This window comes from Theobroma umbraticum, unplaced genomic scaffold (genome assembly GCF_002168275.2).
Source record: "Theobroma umbraticum cultivar Fairchild unplaced genomic scaffold, ASM216827v3 scaffold_30.0, whole genome shotgun sequence".
NCBI lineage: Eukaryota > Viridiplantae > Streptophyta > Magnoliopsida > Malvales > Malvaceae > Theobroma > Theobroma umbraticum.
The window spans coordinates 13007610-13021535 of record NW_018397254.1 but is presented as its reverse complement, the minus strand read 5'-3'; the positions used below and the strand labels follow the sequence as shown (position 1 = coordinate 13021535).

At 30.4% G+C, this 13926-nt stretch overlaps 1 protein-coding gene across 2 annotated transcripts; it reads left to right on the top strand.

Annotated features, from left to right (window-relative positions):
• The first annotated feature begins 2933 nt into the window (after window positions 1-2933).
• LOC110423604 (uncharacterized) lies at window positions 2934-5579 on the top strand. 2 transcript variants are annotated; one of them, XM_021437879.2, is made up of 4 exons: window positions 2934-2974; window positions 3058-3131; window positions 3383-3599; window positions 4561-5579. In XM_021437879.2, the coding sequence occupies exons 2-4, from the start codon at window positions 3083-3085 to the stop codon at window positions 4607-4609; spliced, it is 315 nt and encodes a 104-aa protein (XP_021293554.1). In that variant the 5' UTR covers window positions 2934-2974; window positions 3058-3082; the 3' UTR covers window positions 4610-5579. The 2 variants fall into 2 exon arrangements, with proteins under 2 accessions (XP_021293554.1, XP_021293563.1); XM_021437888.2 differs by lacking the exon at window positions 2934-2974 and having other exon boundaries at window positions 3028-3131; window positions 5318-5579.
• The last annotated feature ends 8347 nt before the right edge of the window (window positions 5580-13926 follow it).

Sequence of the window (13926 nt, the reverse complement as noted above, 5' to 3'; positions counted from 1 at the left end):
TGATTCTCCACCGATTAGCCATTAAGCATGATTTGAATGTATCCAAGGTAAAACCACTCATTTGGTTTCATTTGACTATGATGACATGCATTGGGTATGGCATGAATTGATTTAAATATGAAATTGTGGTGACAAATTGTGAATGATATTTGAGGTTTTCCTTGGCAACAAATATGTGCCTAAAAAGCTTAGTTTGATGGTGACGACTTTAAAGATAAGTCTTGAATTGATATATGTAATTTGTGGTATATTGTGGATATAATACGCCATTGTGATGTGATCCGACAAGATTTGATATTATGAGTTGTGCATGCAAGATACTAAAATGATCCTTGTAATTTTTGAGTTGGAGATATTTGAATATGAATATATTATGGCTAGATACGCTTAAATATATAACATATATGTGAAATATTATGTTGTGATAGCATCCCCTCATTGAGTATTAGATGACTCATCCTTCTGTTGTACCATGTGCAGATAAGAGAAGCTATGGGGTTACGTGGCAAGTGTAGTCAATTGGACGGACATTTTATTGGCATCCGGTAGGTCTCCCTCCCAAAGTGTCACTCTACTAAATATGTGAGTGCCTTCCACCTTCTAGTTTGATTAGTCAGTGAAATATGTGAGGCACGACGTAGCATATATGTACGAACTCAATTTAATGGCCAATGTATGGCCTTATGTATAATTGTATGGATTGTGAGCTAGGGATAATATAATATATTTGAAATTTTTATGCATATTTGATTATAAATCCCTCGGCACTTGAGTTATATGATATTGGATTCTAAGGCTTGCTCAAGTTTAGTGGCTTGCCTACTAAGCTCGTGCATCGATCACGGATTGGGCCTCGCGATGCTGTGCACTTCTAATAATTTTTTTCCAAAGTCTTCCTTTGGGCGTCGTGGTGCTGGGTGCTTGGTCGCTACGGCATTAAGGCACATATGTGCCATAAGGCATCCTTCTCAAATAGGGCACTACGGCATTGGTCCCATGGTGGCCATGACGCTCAAAGTTTTATATTGCTCATTCAGACTCTACTACACTACTTTGACTTCAATATAATTTTTGACCATCTTATAGGCTGCACTAGAAAAATTGATAAACATAAAAGTTGTAACTTAGCTTTCCAGTAGTTTAAAAATCACATCAATTGGACTTCTATTGTGAATGATATGCTTAAAATATTGCAATATATACAGTTGAAGTCTTCACCTAAAATGAATCTTTTTCACTAAATAGGCTCTTTTTTCAAAGCACACCTATAAAAACATAAAACAAAACTTAAATAATAACTAAACTTGGAATAAAACATCATAAAATAACTTAACACAATTGAACCCAATATAATTAAATTAAATTAATAGCTAAAAACTCCTAATATTTAAATTAAATTTCAAAAACTTAGACAAAATATATTGAAAATTATTAAGACCAAATAACTCTATAAAATAGAGTTATCACACACCAAAAAAAGCAACAAAGTAACTTAAATAATAACTAAACTTAAAGCAAAATATCATAAATTAACTTAAAAGCATTTGAACCCAATATAATTTACTAAAATAAAATAAATAAATAAAATAACTAATTTCTATCTTAATTTGTAAGAATTTAGTCAATTTAATAGTCAGAATGTGACCAAATAAGTCTGAAATAGAGTTATCAACTATATGTATTGATTGGCTTGACAGGCATACAACTGTATTATCAATTTTTTCTTAACTCTAGAGACTTTATTCTTTAGATATTCTTTCTTAGACTTGTGTGGGAGTTTTGAAGACTTTGTTTTTCACAATCTTCTTCTTTCCCAATTGGGTGTCAAATGATTTGGAAGAGTATTGTGTTTATAGTGCCTCGATCAGAGATTTCTATAAGAATTTAATTTCTTTGATTTATCTTTAAATTATTTTAATTTAATTAGAGATAAAATATGATGACTCGTACATAGTTTTTTGATTGATCAAGCTCTGAGTCCTTGAATTTTAATTGGTCGAACTTGAGTTTTATCTTTAAATTATTTTAATTTATTTAGAAGTAAATTGGATGACTAAATTTGGATTTTATCTCCAAATTATCTTAATTTATTTTAGAGATAAATTGGATAACTTATAGATAAATTTCAATGGACCAAATTTAGGCATTATCTTTAAATTATTTTAATTTATTTAGAGATAAAATGAGTCATTAAAATTCAATTGATCAAATCATGTGTATTTATCTTAAGCTAGTCAATAAATTTATTGTTTTACAATTCATTATATGGTTAGTTAAAATTATGTAACCAAATTCAATTTATGGTCTATGATTAATCTTTAGTTTTGGGAGTCATATAACGTCTGGTAATGGGATAACATTTTTCTCCCTTGTATAGAGATGTTAGCCATTTGATAAAACAATCACCTGCGACTATAAGATTCGTCGAAACTATTGTTTTCGTTCCTCAGCTGAAATGATCTGAACCCAGCGGGAGACTATTACTTTTGCCATTCTTTTTACTTGTAATTTAACTTTTTATACGACATGGATAAGGCAAAATAGATTGGCTCTTTTGAGGATTTAACACGTTGGAGCTGGAACTCATGCCAAGTCAAGTTCAAATAAATTAAAATATCGTTCGTGCAAGAAAATAGAAAACTAAACTCTTGCAAATAAACAGCCACAGACAGGTCGATTAATGTTCACTTGTCTTCTGTCTATGTTCTTCAGATTTTACTCTTTGGACATTTTAAACTAAAGAACGAGTTCTCCAGCTCCCCTTCCCTGCATGTATTGCATTGAAATGTAAGAAAAGGATAAGAGGATGAGTTTGGCCATGGCCATAAAATATGATAATGCGATGTCGAATCTTAAATCTTGGAAATTGGTATTGGCTAGGAGCAACTTTCAATCCTCGTATATTTGCTGCTTCCCCTTTTGTATTTTGGCGCACAAGTCACAACAAGTTGTTTTCTTAATTAACTCACGAAAGGTAAGGGAACCTTCCTACTAAATTTCCACTTCATTTGTGTCCCGTGACATGTTCACAAAGCTAGCACACTCTCTGTCTCTCAGCCATTAGAGTCCAGATTTCCAAGCAATGAGTTACCACCATCAACATATTTTCCACGAGCCGCAACCCGCATCAGGTAAATGACCACCAGAAGGATTGGTTTGTAACATTCCGTTGTTCGTTACTTTCTTTTTCTTTTTCTTTTATTCTATTTGAATAGTATTTTCTTGGATTGAATGACTTATTGCTTCAGGGTGGCTGAATTCTTCCTGTTTTACTAATCATGAACCGCAAGTAGTGCAAGAAATCAACTTGTATGAACAGAGGTGGAACATGAGTAGTGATTGTTAATGAGAATATCTAACTGATTGTTGTAATGCAAAACAGGGCACTCACCTCCATACCCTCCACCAGGCATCCCTCCACCGCCCCCACCACTTGGATATACTCATACTCATCATTCTCCCTCACCATCAACTCTACCTGGATATCAAGGTTACTTTCATGAAGGCTACACTCCATCATCACCTCCGCCGCCTCCTCCACCGCTGCCTACTAGGAATGACTACCATCACAATGGTTGCTCTTCCTTCCTAACGGGGTGGTACGGATCTCCCTCTCTATGCTACTCGGCCTTAAATTCTTTACAATATATTACTGGTATTACAGAAGTTTTGCAATCCCGTGGCAGGATATAGAGCCAGGCAATTTCATTTGGATGTAGTTTATATTCTTATTTAAATGTCATATCTGTTAGCTAATCATGAGAAACTTATTCTATAACATAATCGTGCCTCTGTAGGTATTGTTTCGTAGGCATTTCCCAAGAACGTTTTCATGAACAATCTTACATGTGATTAGCAAGCCAAAAATCGCATTTAGCTAATTGTGCCAATAAGAAGCTTCACTCTACCATTAACCCCATTAGCCTTCTTTCTGGTGGTTCACTTATGACGGTATGCATTCCTTCATAACAGAAAATACCTAGGCTCCGAAAAATGAGACTCGGCGTATTTAGTAATGACTCCGATGTTTGGTTTCTAAGATTTTGGGCAGAGTCTAGTGAGTCCGAAGAAGAAGCCTACGGATCGATAATTTGATAGATAATTGACCTTTTTTGGTACATTTGGGAAGTACATAGAGAGCAGAATTCTAACTTTGAACTTCAACAATTGTAAAAAAGATAAATTTTACATTGAAGCGAACCTAATGAAAAGATAATTCGAAAATAAATTTATCATGAAAGACCTTATGTCTAGATGTTTGGCTTGGTACATATGTCGTCTATCTCAAAGATTTGGGTTCAAATCCCCATTCTCCTCAGATTATTGCTTAAAGAGACAACCTTAGTAGACATTGAAATAATTAACATTCACTTTACCAAGAAAAAATTAAATATTCAGTCAGGCTAGGCAAAATCAACCAAAAAGAAAAGTGAAATTCACCGATGAACCTTAAGCATAATCTCATCCTGAATCCTGAATCTCAGTAAAATAAAGGCTGATGGAATTTCTTCCCCTCCATTTATTTGTCTCCTTATAATTCCACACTGTTTATATTTGCAGTTTGGCAGCTCTTTGTTGCTGCTGCTTGTTGGAGGACTGCTTCTTTTAAGCCACTATCTGTCCAGCTTGGAAATTATGATTATGGTAGTCAGTCCACTTGGTGGAATTAGATTTTACTTCGAAACTTTTACTTTTGTATGAAATTTCTATGAGTAACCTATGAGCTTCATCACGTTATTATTTATGAGCTTCAGAACTGGCAAGCCTATATATTTTGCTAATACAATTCAATACCCTGCTGAGCCTTCTAGCCAATCACGTTTCAGTTTGACAAGGCAATGATCTGTAAGTAGTTTCTGCAGATTTTCTTGGACTAACCGAGAATTGCAACATATTACTAGCCACCACAAAAGGTAGGATAATCTGGGCAGAGTTTCACAGCTGTTTATGGGAAGAAAACAATTCACTGTGGATTTCAAGTTAGGACTTTGAAGGACTCAATAAGTGGATGAAAACCAAAGAAAGTACTGCAAACCTTATGAATTCACATTGAGAGTGCTCTCTGAGTATCCCATGTGCATTTGCATTATGTTCCCTTTTGTCCGAACCTCCCCAACCCTTTTCCTTCTCTACTGGAAGTATTACCATCATTATTACTTCCTCTTTACACCTTCTGCACCACCATCACAAGATTTTGTTTCTTTCACTTCCATGCTTGAGAAGCAGAGACTTCTTGCTTGGCTTGAATCGTTATGTTCAACTTACGGTGTCTCAGAGTGTACGTTATTGATAATTTTGACTGCATCCACGAAATCAGGGAGAAGGTGCGTGCAAGTCGAAGATTTTGAAGGCAAGTTGGAGGATGTCAAGTTAAACTTCACTGGGTTATGAGTTAGGACTGATCCAAAAGAATGGTATATCCCACTATCATTAAAAGCTTGCTTGGGCAGAGCAGTTGGAAGGAACAGATGATTACACTGGCAACCAGGGGCGGAGCCTCCTCTAGCTTGTACGCCCCAAAATTTGAAAAAAAAAAAAATTTATACCTTATAAATTTTGTAAAATTTTTAATATAATCTCTTAATAGGTCTCTTTAAAATAATTTTTTATTTAATAATTAATACAAATAATGAATAATAAAAATTATCACATATGCTTCACTTAATTTTAAATTTTTTTATTTTTTTAATTTATATTATTATTTTTATTTATATTTGTTTATACTATCTATTTATATGTTTTAAATTTTTATAGATTTTCTTTTTTAAATTTTTACGAACCATCAGTCTTTTTTTTTTTATTATGTCATATATGGGTTTCATTTTTTACTTGCCATGTTTTTTTTTCCTATTATGTGAATTTTTTTTATAATTTTAATCTTTAAATATTAATAAATTTATATAATTCTTAAATATAAATCATAATATTGCACTGTTTTTTAAAATTTCATTAATATATCATTTTTTATTAATTCTGTTTATGTGAGAGGAATTTATTTTGAATATATCTTTTATATATATTTTATATTTTATATTTAGTTGAAAGGAAATTATTTTGAATATATAATCTTTAAACAAACCTAATTATATAAGAGAAAATTATTAATCCTGTATATTATATTTAGTTATCTATATTTTATATATTATAGTATTATATTTCGTATTATAAGTTTAAATAGAATAAAATAAGAATATTAGAGATTGACTATATTAATTTTTTTTTTAAGTTTGATTAAAGTATGAATAAGTTGAAAACAATTAACAAATTCTTTAAAATATATATATATATATATATATGGTTTAAATGATTCTCTTATATTTGACCCATTAAACCTCAATGTTTCTACTCAAGAATAAAAATAATGTAAATTAAAATATCCAATACTTAATCTCAAAAAATTAAAAATATTTTTCAATACATAATAAAAAATTAATAAATTTGAATTCAAAAAATCGAGCACAACTTTTTTAGAAAATTATTATAAATTTTTTCTTTCTTAACTTACATAGTTTATAAAATTATATTTTATTGTCAATTCTAGATTAATAATTAAATTTAATATATTAATTTTTAAAATTTTTAACTCCTAATGGTTTGTCTTTAGCCCCACCTCTGCTGGCAACTTACGCAAAGCCAGAAAAGGAATTTTCACCTTATCAAGAATGATACAAATATTTCAGAAGAATTAAGACAATAAACCTCCTGAAATTCAGATGACAGGATGAAAGAACAAAAGGAAGACTATCTTAAGACATTGCTAAAAATACTTGTACGCATAAATTATGAATCATTTTGACACATTTTTTTTCTTCTCACACGTAAATCAGTCACATTTAGTTTTACAAATTTCACTTACATGAAGAACGTTGGGAATAAGCCTTAACTAGCACCGGCCCCTTTCTGCCTGTTTATTTCTTTCTCCCTCTACCTCTCTTTTCTTTCCTTTTTCTCTTTTTTCCTATACCCTCCACGTGGCTTCAATGTCAGTTCTTTTGCCTCGCGAGACAATCAAAAGAAGAAAAACCATACTTAGTTCTTTTCAAGTTATCCGCACTATCTCCTATTTAGTCATATACGATCTCAAAACATTAGTGCTTTCTTTTCTTTTCTTTTCCAATACAAGAAGAAAATAGTAAAGGATAAACCTGTCAATATGAACTAGCCCCGTTCAGCTCAACCTAAGTTATTGTGGGTTAAAAAAATATAGATTGAGTTGGGTCAGCTTGTTTTTTAAATAGATTGTCAAAATCTTAACTTAGCCCATCCCTTGCCAGCCAATGGGTTGAACTGAGCCAGCTCTTTTTTTTTTCAAAAAAAATTATTTTTACAAATTTACCTAACAAACTCCTTATCAATAAATTGTTTCATAATTTAATTTATGAATTGAATAATAAAAACATGTTAAAATAAATAAATTACACCAAACATAAATAAGAAAATAAATTACATTAAACATAAATAAAGTTTCAATCATTAACATAAACTACAATCCCATTAACATAAGTACATAACTAAATAAATAGAAACTTCAAGATTCATTTATATCCTCATCAATCCTCATCTTCAAATAAAAGATTTGAATCTTATTTGGACAGCAATGATGTCTCAAGGTCTTAATCATTATCATCTAATATCCATTGTCATAAAAGAAAAAAAGATAGTGAGTTTCAATCTTAACTAAAATTATTAATTTAATAAGTAAAAATTAAATATATTAGAATGTATAAAATAAATAATACCATCGGTAGCTAAAGAAAAGTCATGTAACCAATATTTTGTGCAACCAAGCATTTGAACATTTTCATGGCAGATGGAACTTTTAAACTTGGTAAGAACATGGCCACCAATATTAAAAGCTAACTCTGATGCTACTACAGTAATCGAAATGCTCAACACATCTCGTGCCATAATAGAAAGATTAAGAAAGCGCTTAGTATTGTTCTTTCAATAACTAAGCACATCCAAGTCTTCAAACACTTCATAATCAAGCTTTGCCTCCTTTAAATAAACATCCAACTCAGACTTTCCAACAATAGAAATTGTTTCATTTTGAAATATTTTGAACTCCTACAATTTTTAAACACATAGACAAGAAAAAAGCAATTATCAAAACATAAGTAAAGCAACCTAAATTCTCATGTAATAAAATGTTAGAAAGACATAAAACTTACACTAAAGATCTTTGATCCTTTAGGTTTAGTTCCCCCTTCGGTTTATTTAAGCAAATTACTCATTGAGTGAAAAGAAATACTTAATGATGCACAAATATTGCTTGCATATTCTTCAAAGAGCTTGTACAACTTTGTCTTCATATTTTCTAACTTTCCATGACAAGTAAAAGTGTTAATCTTAGAATAGCAAAATTTTAAGAAATCAAGCTTCAACCTAACATCCGAGTATTTGGCTCTTTGGTTAGTGCATGATCCTCCTGTCTAAAAAGTAGGGTTCGAATCCTCCCTCTTTAATTATAAAAAAAAAATTAGGTCAAAAATAGCTCCAAATGCAAGCATTACACTATAATCCTTTCGATATTTGTCAAATTTCATTTTCATCCCTTTAGGCATATCTTTGATAACCTCATCTTCACTATGCAAATTCTCATTTAAAATGGATTCAATTTTCGAAACTTGCATGAAATACAAGTTAAAAGTTGCATAAAATGAACCAGATATCAAGTTTGTGGTCTCATAAAAGAGCTCAAAGAATTCACAAATTATCATTGCTCTCCCTCATTCCTTATATGATGGATTATATTTATAACTTCTATCAACAAATTAGATATTAGCAAAAGCTTTTTGATATTTGATTATACTTTCAAGCATCAAATATGTTGAATTCCATCTAGTTGACACATCTAAATGCAACTTAACACCTACATCAATCTCAACTTTTTGAATGCATTCTTGAAACTTTTTCATCCTCCCATCCTATGCCTTTACATATTTCACACTCTCTTTAACTTTAAATAATGCTTCATTGACTACTTTCAAGCCCTCTTCAATAATAAATTTTAATATATGAGTATAACAATGCACATGAAAAAATTTACCATTACAAATCAAGCTATTTTGCAAATGAAGGTGGCCTTTCAAGGGAGCTTGCATGTTATCATTAGCAGAAGCATTATCTAAAGTAAAGGAGAAAACTTGTTTATCTATTCCCCATTCTTTCAAACAATCAAACACAGTGGCAACTAATTCAACTCCAGTGTGTGGAGGAGACATACGACAAAAGTTAAGTAACTTGTTACATAACTTCCAATATTCATTGATAAAGTGAGCAGTCAAACAAATAAAACTCTCAAAAGTAGATGATGTCCATATATCAGAAGTTAAACAAATTCTATTAGGTACCTTGACCATAACTTGTTTAAGTTTCTTTTTCTCTCTCAAATGAATCCTCCAAACATCAGATACAATAGTGTTTGTAGAATGCATCACCACATCTGGATTTACATATTGATCTCAAGCACTAATCTTATCATATTCAACAAAAACAAAAGGCAAGTCATGCTTAATTGTAGCTTCAGCAAGCATGTCACATGAAATCCTAAGATCAAATTTTCTAACCTTTACTTTCCCTTCATGATCCATAAGCATTTGATGTTGATTAAAATATGAAATAAATTTACAAGTACCAATGTGACAATGCAAATGTAAAGTACCATTATTAGAGCCATCGAGTTTAGGACCAACCTTTTACTCCATTTTACAACCATTACAAGTTTTCCTTTCTACTCTATCTTGCTTTTTGCCTATTCTAGTGAAATAACTTCAAACATTTGAAGTTTCTTTTTTTGCCCTCTTACTCAATTGTTCAAGTTCAGATATATGCGATTGTGAGGGAATATCATCCTTATTCAAAATTTTCACATCATCATCCAAATTTACATAATTTTCAACTGATTTATCCATCATCATTACCTTCAAATAACATAAACATGAAAAATAAATATTAAAAATTTACACCAATGAACAACAATATTTATTGATATATGATTAAATAAAATATAAATAAAATAAACAATGAGAGAAAAGAATAGTATTTAAAAGTGGGTCCAAATATTTACAGATTGGGAGGCCTAAATTAAAATAAAGCATTTCCCCCATCTCTATCTTTATGGGTAAGGACATGTTGTGAAAGAAATAAAAAAGATTGCAAAAACTCTACAATTCAAGTGGAAATTAAATGTGGAAACAAAAGGAGCAACAAATAATGACAAATATTTCATGTACTAAAAGTCTAAAACATGTGAAATAATATCTTACAAAAAAATATTTCATGTACTAAAAAGGATAACAAGTGCTTGTTCAAGGAAAAGGATATACTTATTAAAACAAATGCTGGAGGGAGAAACTATGGCTTATCGGCTTATCCTAAGTTCAGGGGGAGTGCTATTGATCTATAGTCAAAAAAGTGAAAGATATTTAAAGGTATTGTATTTGCTCAAGATATGTAAGGTAACAGAAATTTCAATCAAAACTTATTGTACTACTCTTGCTGGCATATCAACAATAGAGGTAAATGGCATCTTAACCGATGCTCATAATTACTCCTCAACAAGGCATTAATTTGTTAACTAGACCTTTGAACAATTAAATTGTTGTTTTCACACATAAATCTAGGCAAAAATGAAACCTATACACAAGACCAAAAACACCCCACACGACTTGCAACAAAACTAGATAAAGACCATCCCGCCCAACCATCACTTTACACATACCACATTATACTACTACCTCAGCACAATTATTAATTATAATTATTAATTTATCTTTTCAAAAAAAACATGTGAAATAATGGGAAATAAATATTGCATATCAACAAACTGTAGAACAATCCTAAACCAATCTTCAATCACCTAAAAAAAAAGAAAAGTAAAAGTAGCAACAGTCAATAGATAAAGCATATATAAAAGAGAAAACAAAAAAAAATTGAATCATAAAAAGAGAGAGAGAGAGAGAGAGAAACATACCTCAAAATAAGGTTTTTGGCAAAGAAATCAAAGAGAGGAACAAATCATTTAAGATCTAAAAGTATTGACCTCAAAAATGCAAAAGATAGATAAATAGAAAGAAAGAAACAAAAAGAAGGAAAAAGAAGAAAAGAGAAATGAGATGCAGACAAGCAGTGATGAACAATTGAAGATGGTAGCTAACTAGTAGTAAGCGAAACAAGAAAAGGGGAAAAATGGGGCGGTAGAGTGAGTCAGGCTAGTTGGCAAAGCAAAAAAAAAAACAGAGTTGGACCAGCTGGTGGACTAGGCCATTTAAAAGATTTTTTTTGGCCCATTGGGTTGACCCGGCCTAACCCGATAAGCCCAATATTCAAATAGGCTAACCCATCTAGGCTGGGTTTGAATATAGGCTTGAAAATTTTAAACCCAATCCATCCCATTTTTAATAAAAAATGAGCTGACCTAATGGGTCAAGCCCATTTTGACAAGTCTACTAGAGGAACAATCAACACCTATAATTTCTTAGAATTAATGAAGTCTCAACGGGCCTTATTGACCTTAATGAATGATTGATGACAATGTTAAAAACACCATACCTATGATTGTTTTCTTTAAAAAAAAAAGTGTATGTCAACATAAAATTCCTTGTAGAATGCTCATTAACAATTATGTAAAATTTAGCATTTTATTTTACCTTTGTTATGAAATAAATTTGAAAGAACAACTATAAAAAAATATAAAAATAAGTATTTAAAGGAAAAAAAGTATTTAAAGGGAGTAAGAAGATCTTATTCAAATATGTATTTTCAAATAAAGTTACAAGGCCTATTTATAAGCTAATAACCCCTTATCTAGATTGAATTTACAAGATAGAGATAATACTAAGGGATTGGATGGATGTATTAAATCCAAAGGTTGATCAAATTTAATTTACATCAAAACCTAAATATAGATAACATAAATGGATATTCATAAAAATATTCATAACACTCCTCCTTCAATATCCATTGTATTAAGAATATGCCTTGTTAAATCCTTATAAAGAAAAAACCTCATGAGAAAAAAATCCAAATGAAGGAAAAAAAATGCATAATCTTTTCAAGAATATGCTTTTAAAATACTGCTTCATTAAAAACCCTATCAAGAAAAACCCAATGAGAAAAACCTTGCTAAAGGGAAAAAGTACAATGCGTATTTTGCTCCCCTAATAACTGAATTATAGAGATCTTTAAAATGATACATTTTAATTTTTTATACTAACTTTTTAAATGTTGCAGTAAAAAGGGTTTTGGTGAACAAATCTGTTAGATTGTCATTTAACTAAATTTATTGAACAATAATTTGACCGTTTTCTTAGAGATCATGAGTGAAAAAAAAAATTTGGCGAACTATGTATTATCCTATCGCCTTTAATGTATTCTTTCTTTCACTGTACTATGCAAGCAGTTTTATTCTCATATAACATTGTTGGAATTTCTTTCTTAGTTGATAAGCCACACATTTCTTGAATATGTTAAGTTACAGATCTTAACAAAATACATTTATGACTTGCCTCATGAGTTGCTAAAATTTGTGCATGGTTAGAAGAAGTAGCAACTATAGTTTATTTATAAAATGTCATGAAATAGTCGTATCTCCATATGTGAACAAGTAACCTATTTAAGATTAAGCTTTGTGTGGATCAGATAAATATCTTACATCTGCATAACCAATTAAATTTTATTTTAATGCATTTGAATAATATAAGCCTATATCTATTGTTTCTCAGAGATATTGAAGTATATGTTTAATTTTATTTCAATATCTTGGAGTTAAAGAAGGACTATATCTTGCTAATAAATTCACAATAATTAATATATTAAATCATGTATTGCTAGAAAGATACATTAGTACTCCAATTTCAATAAGATAGGGTATTTCAAGACCAAAAAGTTCTTTATTATCCTCACGAGGTCGAAAAAGGTATTTTTTCACATCTCATGACCTTACAACCATTAGTGAACTCAATGGATATGCTTTCTCCATATAAAATTGTTTTAGCACTTTTTCCATATAATTAGATTGATAGACAAAAATTTTATTTGTCAAGTATTCAATCTAAAGATCCAAATAAAACTTTATTTTTCCAATGTCATTCATCTCAAATTCTTTGTTTAAGTCATCCACAGCTTTTGATAACTCTTCAATAGTTTCAATAATATTCAAGTCATCAACATAAATAGCAATTATTACAAATTCAAATCTGAATCTTTTTATAAAAACACATGGTCATATAGGATCATTTTTATAGCTTTCTTTCAACAAATATTCATTAAGACGATTATACCATATGTGTCTAGATTACTTTAATACATATAAAGATTTATTTAATTCGATCAAATAAATCTCCCGACAATTCAAATTTTGTACTTCAAGTAATTTAAATTTTTAAGGTTTTTTACATAGATATCGATATCAAATGAGCCATATAAATAGGATACAACTACATTCATTAGATGCATTTCAATCTTCTCATTTATTGTTAGACTAGTTAATATAAAATTGTAATTGCATCCGCCATAAAGAATATATCACTTCATATTTAATACTAGATCTTTGTATCAAACCTTGTGCGATAAGCCATGCTTTATAGCTCATAATCTCAAGTTTCTCATTTCATATTCACACAAATACCCATTTATATTTCATTGGTTTAACACTATTTGGTGTATGGACTACACGGTCAAAAACTTCACATTTTGCAAGTGAAATCATTATCAACTGGTTATAAATAAGAAAATAACACTTATATTTTAAAAAAGAAAGGAAAAAAAAAGCAATGATCATAGATCCATAGAAAGAGAGTCAGAACCTTACTATGAAGCCTTTTATTTATCTTTAAAGTAGATTAAAAAAAAACAGTTATTTACTTGTTGACCAAGGGAAGGTAAATGATATAATTTTCTCATGAAAGCAAAAAGCTTTTCCGC